A 15883-nucleotide genomic window follows, 5' to 3' on the forward strand; every position below is an offset into this window, starting at 1 on the left:
CTCTCTCTGTCAAATAAATAAATAAAATATTAAAAAAAAAACAAAACGATGCTTCCCCATTTTCAGTCTTCCTAGAATCAAGACTTTAAGAAGCCCCTTCCCGATTTTGGTTCTTTGGGTCTTCAAATTTGGGTTGATTAGAATATTCACAAACCAGTAGCACTAAAGATTGGAGGATAGGAAGTTTTTAATCATACTTTGCAGCCATCATATATTTCATGATGAGAAAATAATAAACTGTTCAACTTTGTTAGGTTTGTTCATCCAACCTAGTTTTCTTTTTTTTAATTGTCTGAATAAAGTTTGAAAAAGTGCCCTCTCTTGAGAGAGCCCCTGGGGTTTTTGTTTTTGTTTTTTTTAGTCTCAATGCTCTTTATATGGGTTTGTTTAGTCTATAGAAATTTTTTTAGTTGTATGCTTAGGATCTGTTCATTTTTCTGAATATATGTTATATTTCAAAAAAAGTTTAAGTTAAATTTTTTTTAAAATGGTACCTACTGGGGATGCCTGGGTGGCTCAGTTGCTTGGGAGTTTGCCTTTGGCTCAGGTCATGATCCCTGCATCCTGGGATTGAGTCCCGCATGCATCCGGCTTCCTGCTCAGCAGGGAGTCTGCTTCTCCCTCTCTCCCTCTGCTCATTCGCTCTCTCAAATAAATAAATAAATAAATAAATAAATAAATAAATAAAATCTTTTTAAAAAAGTGGCACCTACTGTAATGGGATTTGTTAAGAACTCATGCTTAACTTCTGCACAGTCTTGGTAATTTTGTAATTTCTTAGGCATCCTCTTAGAATAGGCTGCTAAATAAAATAACATGTGAAGATGGATTCAGGTCATGTACATTGTGTAGAAAAGTGTTTGAGTAGTCATATCTCAACATGAAAGACTGGCCTAGCGTCTAGTCCAGATGCAGGTTTTCTGATATGATATTCTACCACTTTTTCTCAGAGTTTCCAATTTTGAAATGCTGGGCTCAGTCACAAGTGGCAGCTCCTTGTGCTTTGAAGAATAAGGATATCTGCCAATGGAACAATATGAAATATAAATCAGTAAGTTAATATTTTATGTTGTTTTTTGATCATGCTACATTATTTAAAACTCATAATGTTTCTGCCAATTTTCTATTCTACCATTGAAAGCTGTTTTTTGTTTGTTTTTAATGTTGTTTCCTTGCTACTAATGGCAGCAGTGGTTCCTCATTTCTGTAGTTACAGAATCATTTAATTTGGGGACTGGAGATTTAGGGTTAGTTCCATGCCTCATTGGTTCAGAGCCTAAGTATAGCTAATATGCTTTTTAAAGATGTGGAGTAGCAACGAAGAACAGTGCTATGTCCATCTGGTTTTACTTTATCTAGAAAAATGTTTCGACAGCTGATGTCCAAGAAATTACTGCCTATGTTTTCTTCCAGGGGTTTGATGGTTTCCTGTCTCACATTTAGGTCTTTAATCCATTTTGAGTTTATTTTTGTGTATGGTGTAAGAAAGTGGCCTGGTTTCAGTAAAACCAAGAGTTTTACTTTATCAGTACAACTTTATTTTATTTAGAACTTTTCATTAATTTTTGAACAACGAAAATCCATTAGTTAACTTCATTATATGGCACAAAACAAGTGAGAAAAGGGTAATAAAGACTCCAAGTAGTAGTATTTCAACGGTGATAAAGTTTCTAGACAGTTGTATTGCTATTTATATATCTAAATCCAGGTTGTGGCCAGCCATGTTTATAGTTTTGACCTCTGACCTTGTTTTCAGTTACTAAATTAGGTAAGTATTCTTACTTCATTAACATTGGCTTTGTCTAAGGAGTGTACAGTTTTCTGTTTACCTTCTTTAGTTAACATGGTCTACTTCTCTTTCTTCAGAGTGGCGATCTTATACAGCCATTTCTTTTCTTTCCCTCTTTTTCTGTCCTTTCCTTCCTCTTTTATGAGCTGCGTTTTAACTGATGGTTGTAATATCTGTTTGTGTTTCTCTTTGACCCTAATTCTCTTTAATGCCTGCTTCCTTTGGTGGAATAGCACAATCTGTGTCATCATTTTTACAGTTTACTTTTATAAGGAGTCAAATGAGTCTGCAATAAAAGTAAAATAAATTTAAAATGTTAAACCAACAGACAGACAGTCAGTCAGATAAACATAAAGCAGATTTGTTCATATGGCTATTGTAGATATTTAGATTTGAAGTATTTTCCTTGGAGTTGCTTTGAAGCCTGTCTACCAGCTAGCCTAGAAAACAACTACTTATGGTGAAGGCTTACTACAAAGCACTGCTATTTTGTAGTGGGGAACTCTCTTAGAACTGACAATTGGTAAGATGTATGATTGTGCTGATATCTTTTGCAATGTAGAGTTGCTTTTGAGTAGATTTCCATTACCATATGGAACCCGAATCTTTTTTCACACTCTAAAATACATCTGGAGAATTACATGTGATTTTCTTATGTGAATGAAGAGTATAATTAGTGTTTACAATTTATTAATTTAAAATATTGGTTGTATGCATTGCTACAAGATAAGTAATTACCTTATTAAAACATTTTGAATCCAGTTCTCTTTTAGACCATGTAACTTGAAATAAGAGGTCATAATTAATCCCTTTGAATTGTATGTGTGTGTATTAACATTTCTTGTTTATATATACCAGAAAAATAGGTGACCATTACTAAGGGGGTGATCTACACTAAGGCTTGTTGATTTAAGACACCATTTTTTTGAAAGCTAAATTTCAGGTGGCTTTGTTACAAATTATGTTGGTAACATTTGTTTGGGGTGTGAAATTATACTCCAGATATTTATAAAAAGGAACCAAAAATAAGAGCATTCCCAAGTTACCTAAATTTTCATGTTTTTAAAAACCTATTTTAAACCATAAAATTTCCTAGAGGTTCTAACTGACCCCCTTGATCTTCAAAACCAAATAGAAAATAGAAACCAAGTTGAACTGTAGGAGAACTTGTTTTGCTGGTCAGGATGACAATGACTTTGATGTTTTAACAGTAAAAGACATTCGATTGTGTGATTTGTGAATAACAGACTTTTTAAAGGTATTTTGGACAGAGAAACAGCAAAACAGGAGTGATTGGATACTTTAGCTTTATTGTTGTTTTAACGTTTTTCCTTTGGGGCTTTGACAGAGAGAGAATTCTGTATTCTAATATGAAACGTAGCAAAAGAAAGTAAACGTTTATATTGATTACAGAGGTGACAATGGGAGATAGCTAGCATCGGTAGAAAGTAGTCAAAACTAATGAGAATTTAAGGATTATTGTGATTGAGTCTGATTCTATTATATTAAATGAAATGTTGAATCCAAAAGAATCACTCAAATAGTAATGTTCCCTGTAGTGTAGCATTGGCTGAAAGATACTAAAAGAAAAAAATTACATTAAAAGTCAAGTACTGGTCTTACCTTAGGACATGCATTTTAAATGTCTCTAACCTCTCTCTCTCTCTCTAGGTATATAAAAACGTGACTCTACAGGTTCCAGTGGGACTGACTATACATACCTCTTTAGTATGTTCTGTGACTCTGCTCATTACCATCCTGTGTTCCACTCTAATCCTTGTGGCTGTTTTCAAATACGGCCATTTTTCCCTATAAGTTTTATGGAGTTTAATGCTTCCCATAAACCTAAATAAGACCTATTTACTTGCGATTAGAAGTGCTCTTCTAGAATTGTCATTGCTTTTGTCTTCATTTATGTCTAAAATTATGTGTACTAGAGGAAATTTTGGATCATTTTCAACCAATTCCAGAATTTAGTGCTCTGTTGTATAGACCTTTGATAATCTTCAAGCAAGTGCCAATAGAAGAGGAAACTTAATTTTGTTAAATATTTATCTTGTGAGAAGTGATTTTATCTTCATTTCGGTTACGAAAATGAGTACTTCATATGTTAGAGACAAGTTATTCTCATTTTATGACTAGAAACATTTTAATTTCAGCTAAAAATTGAGAAAATCATTATAAATAAGAATAAAATATTTTGGATGAATCAGTTTATTTAAACATTAATTTTGAATATTAAAGTTACTCATCGAGAGTTTAAAGAAAATAAAGTAGGACAGCTAAGAAATTATTAATATCAAGATTGATTATTCCTTAAAGCATTTCCATTCTCCTTTTGTATTTTGTTATACTGTTTTGAATATATGAATTGGCTAGATGAAACTAAGTACTAAGTACTAATACTTAGTACTGAATTTGTCAGGAAGACAATTCGGATTGTCATTTTTAGAGTATTTTTTATTAAGTTGTACATTTACAAAAAAAATCTTTTTTGTATCTTTCGCTCCATGCCAAACTTGGGGCTTGAACTCATGACCCTGAGATCAAGAGTCACATGCTCTACCGACTGAGCCACCCAGGTGCCCCTCTTTTTTGTATCTTCAGTGACTTCTTTTTTTTTTAAAAAAAGCTCTTATTTCACTATTTTTCTTGGGAAAAAATTAGAAAATAAAGTAAGTGCCATAAAGGTATGGGGCACCTGGCTGGCTCAGTCAGTGGAGCATATAATTCTTGATCTCGGGGTTTTGAGGTTGAGCCCCATATTGGGTGTAGAGATTACTTAAAAATAAAATCTTTGAAAAAAAATAAAATAAAAATAAAAAGGCAAGCATGTCCTTCTGTTTGTTTAGGGCAATGCATTGGGGACAAGCATGTTCCAGAACAGAAGCCAATAAACCAGGGTTTGGTTGACAGTGTTTGTTTCATAGAGTAATGGAATGATATACATTTATATATGCTAGCATTGCTTAATTTCCTAAAACATTCTGTTGTTTTTATGGGAATAAATCTTTTATAATTTGACATGTATGACTTGACTAGTCATAATGGTTCTTTTTGAAGGTATGTTTAAGAACTTGAAAAAGGCAACCAAATGCCATAAAAAAAGAAATATTAGAGACCACTAAAATTTCAAATCCAGTCTAATTTTTTACTTATTTAGCATTTTCTTACAAGAAAGAATTCCGTGTTTTTTATAAGCATTTCTTTCACAATGGGATTAATATAGCGGCACTGAAATGAAATTATGTCAGTTAAAATTCAGTTAACATCAACAGACAGCATATTGAAGTATGAATAGACAGGGGAACATGGTACCTCTTAAGAATATATGTGGCGGGGAGGGCAGAGTACATATATATTTTTTTTTCTTTTGCATATCAGAACCAAGTTTCATCAGTATTTAAATAAGTTTTCAAGTTAATATTTGAGATGGTGGCCTGGGACATGATTTAGCCATTTATTCATTTATACAGATATTCAGAGGTGTAATAAAAATGTGAAAGTGAATGAAGAGTACTTTGATATGACTCTTCTTGCCTAATAAATAGTTGCAGATATCACTTTTGATAGAACATTTCTGGTTTTGAACTCTTTATTATCTTTGGATACTTGAAAAATGAATAAGCACTTTATTTTTTTAACTTAAAAAAAAATTTTTTTTAAGTAAGTTCTATGCCCAACGTGGGGCTTGAACTCATGACCCTGAGATCGAGTCGCATGCTCTACCAACTGAGCCAGCCAGGCACCCCTAAACGCTGTATTTTTAGGTTTTTTTTATTTTTATTTATTTTTATTTTTATTTTTATTTTTTTTTAAGATTTTATTTATTTGACAGAGAGAGACACAGTGAGAGAGGGAACACAAGCAGGGGGAGTGGGAGAGGGAGAAGCAGGCTTCCCCACAGAGCAGGGAGCCCGATGTGGGGCTCAATCCCAGGACCCTGGGATCGTGACCTGAGCTGAAGGCAGACACTTAACGACTGAGCCACCCAGGCGCCCCTAAATTTTTATTTTTTAAAGATTTTATTTATCTGAGAGTGAGAGAGAGCATGAGAAGTGGGGAGAGGAAGAAGCAGGCTCCATCCCAGGACTCCGGGATCATGACCTGAGCCGAAGGCAGCCGCTTAACCAACTGAGCCACCCAGGCGCCCCAAGCACCACAAGTGTAGCTACAACACTATTACAGTACCAGCAATGAACGGTCTCTGCTTTTGTCTGATATCTTTATTTCAGCCTCATATGACTGATAATTTAGCTCGGTCTACACTTGTAAATTTGGTTATTTTATCTTGGTACTTTGAAAATATTTTTCCACTGTCCACTGGCACCCATTGTTGGAGTTGATAAATCTTCAGAAATTTAATAGTTGTTTCTTTGTAGGGTGTGTCTTTCCTTTCTGGTTGCTTTATCTATGGTATTCTGCAGTTTCATGTTGATGTGTTTGAAAAGATTTCTTTTGCTTATCCGGGTTGGGCTTCACTTTGCTTCTTGAATCTGAAGGTTCTTGTCTTTATTCAGTTCTGGAAAATTCTTAGCCATTATCTCATCTACTATCCCTTTTGTTTTCTCTCTTCTCTCAGAGTTCTTGCTAAGTGTATGGTAGATCTTCACAATCTATCCCCATGTCTCTTGATCTTTCTTTCATACTTCCTTTGTCTCTGGGCTGCTCTCAGTAATTTCTTTAGATCTGTCATCCAGTTTACTAATTCTCTCTTCAGTGTGTAATCTGCTATTTAACCCAAACATTGGCTTTGGTTGCAATTATTAAATTCTTTATTTGTAGAAGTTCTACTTGGTTACTTCTCAAAGCTTCGTGGTCACTTTTTAAAAAGCAGTATCTTGTTTCTTACTCGTATATTATTTTGTTTAATCATTTTAATAAACTTATTTTACATTCTGTAACCAATAGTTCCACATCTAAAGTTCACAGGCTTCATTATTTTGTTTGTGGTTTCTGTGGATTCATTCATGGTGGCTTATTTCCTCAGGTATATTAAAATTATATTTTGGGTGCTCATATTTAGCTTTTGAAATCCTGTTTATCCTTGGAAATCCTTTCAGTCCTGGGTTAAGAGTGAACCTGTGCAGTGAGGATTTGTATTTGTTTCTTCCAGGCCTCTAAACACTACCAGCCTGGGACCACTTTCTTGACTTGAGGTTTCCTGGACAGTATAGGTACTATAAACTTGAACTCTCAAACCCATGTGAGGGAAAGCTTGTGATTATGAATTCTAAAAGGGAGATTGTTTCCCCCTTCATGCCAAGTCCAGACTAAAACATACTGATGTCTGCTTGTCTCGCTGGGCTGGTACAGGGGACTTTTTTAAATCCCCAGTCTATTCTTGGAGCACATAGCCCTATGAGTTTTCCAGCCTTATGCAGCGTCACTGTCCCAACTCCTTGTATAGGCCCAGGGCCTTGTCTTTGGTCTTCTGTGCGGCCAGTAAAACCACAGAGATTTCTGAGATAGGTACATAACCCTCAGTACAACCATAGCTTCACTATTCTGCTTGCCACTCAGGTTTCTTGCTCCCTCTTTGGGTTGTGTGGAGTTTGGAAGACTATCAGAGGTATTCCTCTTTCTTTCTTGAAAGCTTAGTTATGCCTTTGAAGGGATGTTCTATTTTATCCAGCATTTCAATGTGTTTCATAATGGGACTGTTTTTCGGGTTATCTAATAATAGTGTGCCATATTGATCTTTGATTCCTTTCTCTCTACATCAATTGGGTTTTTATTCTGCATCTATACATAAGCACAATCTAGCTGCCTTCTTCATTTCCACTATCTCATTAGTGTCCATCATGATTACTGCCTTTCTAGTTCATTTCCCTTCTATTCTTACATCTGTATACTACATATTCCACATAGCAATCTAGTGATCTTTTTTTTTTTTTTTTTTTTTTTAAGATTTTATTTATTTATTTGAGAGAGAGAGAGAATGAGAGACAGAGAGCATGAGAGGGGGGAGGGTCAGAGGGAGAAGCAGACTCCCCGCCGAGCAGGGAGCCCGATGCGGGACTCGATCCCGGGACTCCAGGATCATGACCTGAGCCGAAGGCAGTCGCTTAACCAACTGAGCCACCCAGGCGCCCCAGCAATCTAGTGATCTTAAAGTATAAGCCAGATCATTTCCCTGCTTGATACTCTTTAATAGCTTCTTGGAGTAAATCCAGACTCCTTAGCATGGCATTCAAGATCCTTCCTGACCTGAATCTTGTCTACCCTAATGTTTTTTCACAGTACACTACTCTTGCAGTAAGCTCAAGCTACACAGGTCTTCTTAACTGATCATAGCAAGCCCTTTTCTTCCTCCTTTTGCCTGTAATGCTTTCTTCTAGGAGCTTCTTACGTCTCTCTTCTGTTCTCAGCTTAAATGTTGCCTCCCTAAAGATGCTTTCTCTGGCCACCCCATCCAAAATAATCTTCCCAGTTTTCTTCTCATACCAGATATCACTAGTTTAATTACTGTGTTTGCATATTTGAATGCTCCACAAAGGCAAAGTGATTCATATCCATCCTGTATCCCTGATGCCTAAGTGATACATTTTAGATGCTCAAAATATTTGTAGAATCAGTGAATACATTGATGAACTCCTCCCTGGATAAAACATGAAGACCGTAATTTCAAGGAGGTGGGATTTACTTTAGCAGCAAAACATAGGGTTTGTAAGTAAAATGCAAAATGGATAATGGATGAATTCCCAGAAACAAATGTACTGAAGCGGATTTATATAACAGCAATGTTGGTCAGCATCTTTGATCGGCACAGACCTGAATGGAGACAATACTAAATTAAATGAGGGATTGGCTCTCTTTCTCAATTTAAAGAACACTCTTCCCGCCCCTCCCACCGCCAAGAAGGAAAAAAAGAGCGAGAGAGAAAGTGAGAAGAGCGGGGTGCACGTGTTCAAACTACGACTCCCAGCAGCCCCAGCGCGAGCCCGCCCTTCGGGAGGTGGTGCGGGTCTCCGCCCCGTGGAGCTCGGGGCTTGGGCCGGCGAGGGGCGGTGTTCTGGCCCCGCCCCTGCCCACTCCCCGCCGCCGCCCTCCCCCAGGGTTGTGGCCACGCGCAGCGGCGGCGGTTGTTCCGCTTCCCCTCCGGCCCGGGCCGTCGCCATTGCCGAAGGCTCCCTGCCCTCCCCTCCCGGCGCCCGCGGGGCTCGGCTGCCGCTCGGCCTAGCGGTAGCAGCGGCTGCGCTCCAGCGCGGCACGTCTTCCCTCCCCGCTTCCCCTTCCGTCCCCGCCTGCCCCGCGCCGCGCGCTTGCCCGGGGCGGCTCCACAGCCCGCCGGGAGCTCGGACCGAGGCGCCTCGCTGGGGCGGGGACCTTTCCTCGCCTGGGGTAAGTGTGCAGACAGGCCGGGACGCGGGCCGTCGCTCTCTTCCTCCTTCCCTGTGCGCGGCCTTGCCGGCGCGAGCGGCCCGCTGCAGCCTACCTGCCGGGGGCAGCGCCGGGGCAGCCGCTACCTGCGTGCCTGGAGCCGCGGCTCTTGGGGCGGTGGCTCATTGTCTGCTCCCTAGGGCTGTTTTCTTCGGCTTTAGCCCGAAATGGGAAGCTCGCTAGGCTGGCGAAGTCTAACTCTTCCTGGACCCAGCCCTGCCCAGGGCCGTGTCGCGCCACAGGCTCTGCCCACTCTCGATCTCCCTGCCCTCGCATTTCAGCGTCCTCCTGTTCTCAGTTTACTTTAGTGTTCAACCTCACGTCTCGGGTTTTAGTCCTCGATTTTTCCTGAGTCCCAGCCCCTCCTTGCTGCCTCTCTGGTCATCTTAGTTTGATTGGTTAGGCATATTGCCTCTAGTCCCTTTACTCTTTTTCTAAACTGCAATGTGTAATCTCTTCCATTTTCCGCGTTAGTAGAAACGTATAGTTTTCCGAGGGTTTGAGGGCCTCGCCTGAGAACCAACCTTTCGGATCTTCTCGTGGTTCTTGTTTGATCTTCAGCCAGGAGGTGAATAGTTGCTTCTTTAGGTAATTTAGGTGAAGGTTGGCTTTTCAGCGTGTTTGGCTTTCTTTAAAACAACACACATAGGACGTTGCTACAGAGTCTTCGGTGGACTCAACCTTTTGACTAATGCTTTAAAAGATAAACTCATCCCAGAACTAAAGTGTGAAAAGTAATTTCTGTTGTTGGTTGGTGTGGGGCTGTAACCTCCTTGTATCTTCATTTTAATTGGAATACTCTAGGCAGTTGTGAGCGTGATTTGTTTCCTCCTTGATAAATCATGCCAACTCCCATTGATATAATTGTTTCAGTTCTACTTTACAGGTTATCGGTAGTTGTTTGTTTTCTTTCTAACCTTCAAAGACAATCAAAATGGTTAGGCCTAAAATTAGACTACGACGAGCTGTGTTTTGGATCAAGGTTGTGCACGTCACGTTTTTTCCCCTTCTCTGTTTGACTCTTCCGCTCTTATAAGTAGGCAGGATATTGAAATGTACAAGAATTTGCTTGGGGGGTTTTGTTTTTGTAGGGTTATCCAAAAGAATAACATTAAATAAAATTAGATTGGATGAAGGCAGTGAATAGTAATTTTTAAAGCAGGTTAGAACTTGTCAACTTTGCCAGAAGCTCTGTGGCATTTGTAAAACACACTCATACTAACTTCTAAGTATCTTTTATGTATATGTGGAAACATGCATATATATATACACACACACACATATATACATATAAATGGAAAGCTTTGTTCATGTTCTATTAATATAGGTATTGATTTAAGGCAGTTCTTTCATCCTTAGCTTTTAAATCTTTCTAGCTATTAATTAGCCAAGAACACTGATTTACATTATGCAAAATGAACCTTTGTTCATTTGTTTTTGAACAAAAAACAAAATGTTTTTGACTTGTAATATATATAGGTCTTAAGCCCACTTTCAGGGTTTGGTGAAAGAGGTTGATCTAAATTCAGTGACTTTTGCTTTTACTAAATACTCCACTTTTACCCAAGTGACTTAGTACTGAGCTTGAATACTTTCATCATTTGATAGTGACAGTTGTCCTTAACTTGAGAGGTCTTGTTGGCCAAAGGGGCTAAGGTATAGAAATGTTGGAGTGTGGAATTTGGTCTGTATGATGTCAGCTTCTCTGTCAGTTCTTGATACTTTTACCAAGGAAGAGTTACTGGATATTCCTCTTCACTTAGGACTCTGATTCCTGGTTTACTGTTACTCAAAAAGAGAGTTAATCTTCTGGACTTTAATACTAACCTTGCAAACCCAAAATCATAAAGTAACAGTAAGTTTGTATTTGGAGTGTATCTACTAAACAAATGAATAGGGGTTCCAGTGGTTCTCTGATCTTTATGATAGGCAGGTTTCCGAGTGGGCACAGTTAACGCTGGTGTATATTTCTTTTTAATTATACTTTTTTAAAGAAAAAAGGTAGAACTTGCTCAGGTAGCTAAGGATAAACTTTCAATTATACTTTTTAAAAAAGAGAACTTGTTCAAATAGATAAAGATAAAATAAGTAGGTACTTTAAAATCATTCCTATGTTTCTTCTGTCAATATCGATTATTCTAATAATCAAGTATAATGTTTCTTTTGACTTTTCGAAATTTCTCCTTTTGATTAAAACTTGAAAGTAGCTTTAAGGCTTTGGGATTCTGATCAGTTTGTTTTCAAAAGCCCTTCCAGTTACTTAGAGGGCTAATTCCAGACTAGTCAGAGGGGGCAGGTAAGTTACTTAAAAATCTGAGCTGCCCCTTGTATCCTTCTTGTACCTTGGTAGAAGCAGAAAGAGAAGGAAGAATAGCCCCCCCTTGCCTTGAAGAAATACTGATTGTTTTCTTCTGTGATCAGAATTTTCACTACTTCTTCATTTTAGGATCACTAACCTATTTAAGGATAGTCATTCTGAACATTCATGCAGGATTTCAGACTTCTAGCTTATTATTATCTCTGAGGTACATTAGTACTTACCATTACATGTGCCTCAAATGGTTAGGTGCTGGAGACCCAGGTTTGAATCATGGCTCTTCTACTTGACCCTGGGTAAGACACATACTCTTTCCAGGACTCGGTTTTCTTCTTCTGTAAAATGGGGATTGATAGTAATAACAATATAATACAAATTTCATGGGGCTATTTAAAGCAAATGAGATAATGCAGGTAAAGTACTTTGCAAATGCAGTGCTTAAGTTCTTAATAAAGGTTAGTTAATATTCCATTCTAAAATAGGTTTTACGTTTAATTGCTTCTGTAGCAAATATTATGCTCCCAAACAGATTTAAGAATGCTTTCTGGAGGGGCGCCTGGGTGGCTCAGTTGGTTAAGCGTCTGCCTTCAGCACAGGTCATGATCTTGGGGTCCTGGAATGGAGTCCAGCATCGGGCTCCCTGCTCAGTGGGGAGTCTGCCTCACCCTCTCCCTTTGCCCCTCCCCCTGCTTGTGCCCACGTGTGCACTCTCTCTCTCAAATAAATGAAATCTTTTAAAAAAATATGCTTTCTGGAAGAGGTTGGGATCTCAGGACCAATTTTCTGAGACCATAACTGTTAAATTAAAAATTATTTTTTTGGAAAAAAAGCTTTGCCACTGATATAAAATACAGGTTTTTCAAATACACGTTTTTCAAATTTTAAAAAGTATGCATATTTCTCATAGCAAATTTGGAGATAGCAAAGAGTATTAAGAAACAGGACAAAAATCACTTTAGCCTCAGCTCTCAGAAATAACCATCATAACAGACTAGTGTTTTTTTCCTTATTTTTAAATTCCAAAAGCAGCACATGCTTATTGTAAAAGGTTCAAGCAGCTCAATTATTTAGAATAAAAAAGTGAAAATTGCTCTTTCCTCACTTTCTAGTCTCATTCCTTAGAGGTGCCCACTGTTAACAATTTTTTTTTGAAGATTTTTATTTATTTGACAGAGGGAGACAGCCAGAGAGGGAACACAAGCAGGGACGGGGAGAAGCAGGCTTCCGACAGAGCAGGGAGCCCGATGCGGGGCTGGAGCCTGATGCGGGGCTTGATCCCAGGACCTTGGAACCATGACCTGAGCCGAAGGCAGATGCTTAACCAACTGAGCCACCCAGGCACCCCACAATTTTGTTTTCTTTATGCAATTAGAAATAAGCACTATGTGTGTGGTTTTAACCAATTTTTCAAAATAAAAGTTCTGGTTATTACATATTCTTTTCCATCTCAATACATATAGTTGTACTTCATCTTTTTAACTGTCATGATATAGTCCATTGTACTTTAATTATTCATGTTTTTTTTTTTTAAAGATTTTATTTATTTATTTGACAGAGAGCAAGAGAAAGAGAGAGCACACGTGCACAAGCAGGGGGAGCGGCAGGCAGAGGGAGAGGGAGAAGCAGGCCAGAGCAGGGAGCTGGATGTGGGACTCGGGATCCCAGGATCCCCAGGATCATGACCCAAGCCAAAGGCAGTCGCTTAACCAACTGAGCCACCCAGGCACCCTATTCATGGTTATTTATGTTACAGTAATCCCCCCTATCCACAGGGGATATGTTCCAAGACCTCCAGTGGATGCCTGAAGCCATGGATAGAATGAAGCTTATATATACTATGTTTTTTCCTACATATACATACCTGTGATAAAGTTTAGTTTATAAATTAGACACAGTAAGTGATTAACAACAGTAACTGATAATTAAATAGAGCAGTTATAAACAATATGGTGTAATTACAGTTATGTGAATGTGGTCTGTCTCAGAATATCTCATTGAACTGTACTCAACGTTTCTTGTGATGATGTGAGATGATAAAATGCCTACACGATGAGATGAAGTGAGGTGGATGGCATAGGCACTGTGATGTAGCGATAGGCTGCTATTGACCTTCTGGCAATACCTCAGAAGTGGGATCCAGGGTGGCAGTTGACTCCTGGTAACTGAAACTGCAGAAAGAAACCGTGGTAAGAGGGGACTACTGTACAGATCTTCATCAACTTACAAGGGGGTTTTGTCCCGATAAACCCATTGTAAGTTGAAAATGGCATAAGGCAAAACATTATAGCTTAGCCTATCCTACCTTAAACGTGCTCAGAGCACTTAGGTTAGCCTACAGTTGGGCAGAACCCTCTAACAATGCCTATTTTATATTAAAGTGTTGAAATCTCATGTACTTTATTGAGTAGTATACTAAAAGTGAAAAATAGAATGGTTTTAAGTGTATGAGTTGTTTATCTTGATCACGTGGCTGACTGGGAGCTGTGGCTCGCTGCCACTGTCCTGTGTCACAAGACAGTATGGTACTGCATATTTCCAACCCTGGCAAAAGAGCAAAATTCAAAATACGGTTTCTACTGAATGTGGAGACTTCACTTTCACATCTTCGTAAGGATGAAAAACTAAGTCAAACCATGGTAAGTTAGGGACAGTCTTTATTCTCTCAATTTTGAGCAAGTAAAACTGGAGGCTTATTGAGCTTCCTTATATCTTTGTGCATATGCATATGTATACAAGTATTTCCATAAAAAGGATTCTTTTTTTTTTTTTTAAAGATTTTATTTATTTATTTGAGAGAGAGAGAGAATGAGAGAGACAGCACATGAGAGGGGGGAGGGTCAGAGGGAGAAGCAGACTCCCCGCCGAGCAGGGAGCCCGATGTGGGACTCGATCCAGGGACTCCAGGATCATGACCTGAGCCGAAGGCAGTCGCTTAACCAACTGAGCCACCCAGGCGCCCCCATAAAAAGGATTCTTAAATGTGCATTTTAAGTTTCAGTAGATGCCAAATTGCTGTCCAAAAGTCTGTATCAATCTATACTTCTTCATCAAATTGTAGAAGCTCTTCATACACAATAGGCAATAATCCTTTACCTTCTCTTTAGGAAGATCTTTCCCATTTCACCTTTATCAAAAAACATTCTTCTTAATAATTGTTGTATTGGGGTGCCTGGCTGGCTCAGTCAGAGGAGCATGCGACTGTTGATCTCAGGGTTATGAGTTCGAGCCCCACATTGGGTGTAGAGGTTACTTAAATAAATAAAACTTTAAAAAATAATAACAGTTGTATTTTAATCTTAATCCTTCTGAAATTTGTGTGGGGGCAAGTAAGAGTTTTAACAATATAAAATACCTTGGCTACTGAAATGAAATATGGGTATAGACAAAATTTTAAGGGTTTTAGGTTGCTGTGAAAATAAATCTATTATAGAAAATCAGGGAGTAATAGTGTAATGGTTTTATTGTAAGCATCACATCTGAAGAGGAAAAGTAACCTTTCCTTTCTAATAGTCACAATATTTATTTCTGTTTTAGGGCTTTATTACATTGACCAGAATTTCCAAGACATGGTTCAGTAAGAGAGGTGATAATTGTCTTAAAATATCTTTGGTATTTTTACAATTAAGGATGATGGCAGCTGTTGGTTTTAGAAAGAGATTCTTTAGAGAGAGATTCTGTTCCGACTTTACAAAAAATAGGAGTGGCTTCTGAATTTTATCAAATGTTTTGTAACACTTCTTTGGGTGATGCTAAGGTTTTTCTTCTTTTAACTGCTAATAAGGGTATATATTAATAAATTTGGTAATAGCCAAAGGTACCCAAAGGCATGTATTATGAGGAACCAAAACCCCACTCATGTTAGTCAAGTGTACAGAATTTATTAAAAGAGTAGGAAAAACATCTCAGAAATTTAGTTTAATAGGAGTATACAGGCCATATGGTAACTTCTGAAGTTACTTCTATAGAATCTTGAGGAATCCTTACTTTTTTATGAGTCAGTTTTGATCATTTATATTTTTCCAGATTATATATATATATTTTGATTTTCAAAATTTGTTATTATATGAATGTATGTATATTTTATCATTAAAATCTGTGGTGTTTATTTCCACCTTTTATTGTGATTTTATTTTTCTTGATTTGCCAAATGTTCATCTACTTAGTTTTTAATAACCAGCTTTCAGATTTATTCTGTTGGTTTTCTGTTTTCTGATTCCCTGATTTCTACTTTTCTCTTTATTTTGCTTTCTTCATTTTTTTATGCTGCCTTTTTTTTTTTTTTTTTTTTTTTTTTTTTTAGAGAGAGGATGAGTGAGTGGCAGGGAGGAGAGGGAGAGAACCTTAAGCAGTCTCCATGCCCAGCATGGAGCCTGATGTGGGACTTGATTTCACAA

General features: G+C 38.0%; 2 protein-coding genes and 1 long non-coding RNA gene across 3 annotated transcripts in view; 2 read left to right on the top strand and 1 right to left on the bottom strand.

Annotated features, from left to right (window-relative positions):
* Positions 1-4819, top strand: part of PIGX (phosphatidylinositol glycan anchor biosynthesis class X) — a 36220-nt gene extending 31401 nt beyond the window's left edge. Inside the window, exons 6-7 of the mRNA XM_036108635.2 lie at positions 951-1051; positions 3461-4819. Coding sequence (XP_035964528.1) covers positions 951-1051; positions 3461-3604 — 245 coding nt within the window. The 3' untranslated portion in view covers positions 3605-4819. The remainder of the gene's footprint in view (positions 1-950; positions 1052-3460) is intronic.
* Positions 4820-5997: 1178 nt separating this feature from the next.
* LOC144381143 (uncharacterized) lies at positions 5998-9475 on the bottom strand. Its single transcript, XR_013445846.1, has 2 exons — positions 9228-9475; positions 5998-8563 (listed from the first exon to the last, which is right to left on the bottom strand). It is a non-coding gene; the product is annotated as an uncharacterized LOC144381143 (long non-coding RNA).
* PAK2 (p21 (RAC1) activated kinase 2) overlaps positions 8831-15883 on the top strand; it is an 82880-nt gene continuing 75827 nt past the window's right edge. Inside the window, exon 1 of the mRNA XM_036108626.2 lies at positions 8831-9133. The gene's annotated coding sequence lies outside the window, so the exon portion shown is untranslated. The remainder of the gene's footprint in view (positions 9134-15883) is intronic.

Source organism: Halichoerus grypus, chromosome 1 (genome assembly GCF_964656455.1).
Source record: "Halichoerus grypus chromosome 1, mHalGry1.hap1.1, whole genome shotgun sequence".
Taxonomy (NCBI): domain Eukaryota; kingdom Metazoa; phylum Chordata; class Mammalia; order Carnivora; family Phocidae; genus Halichoerus; species Halichoerus grypus.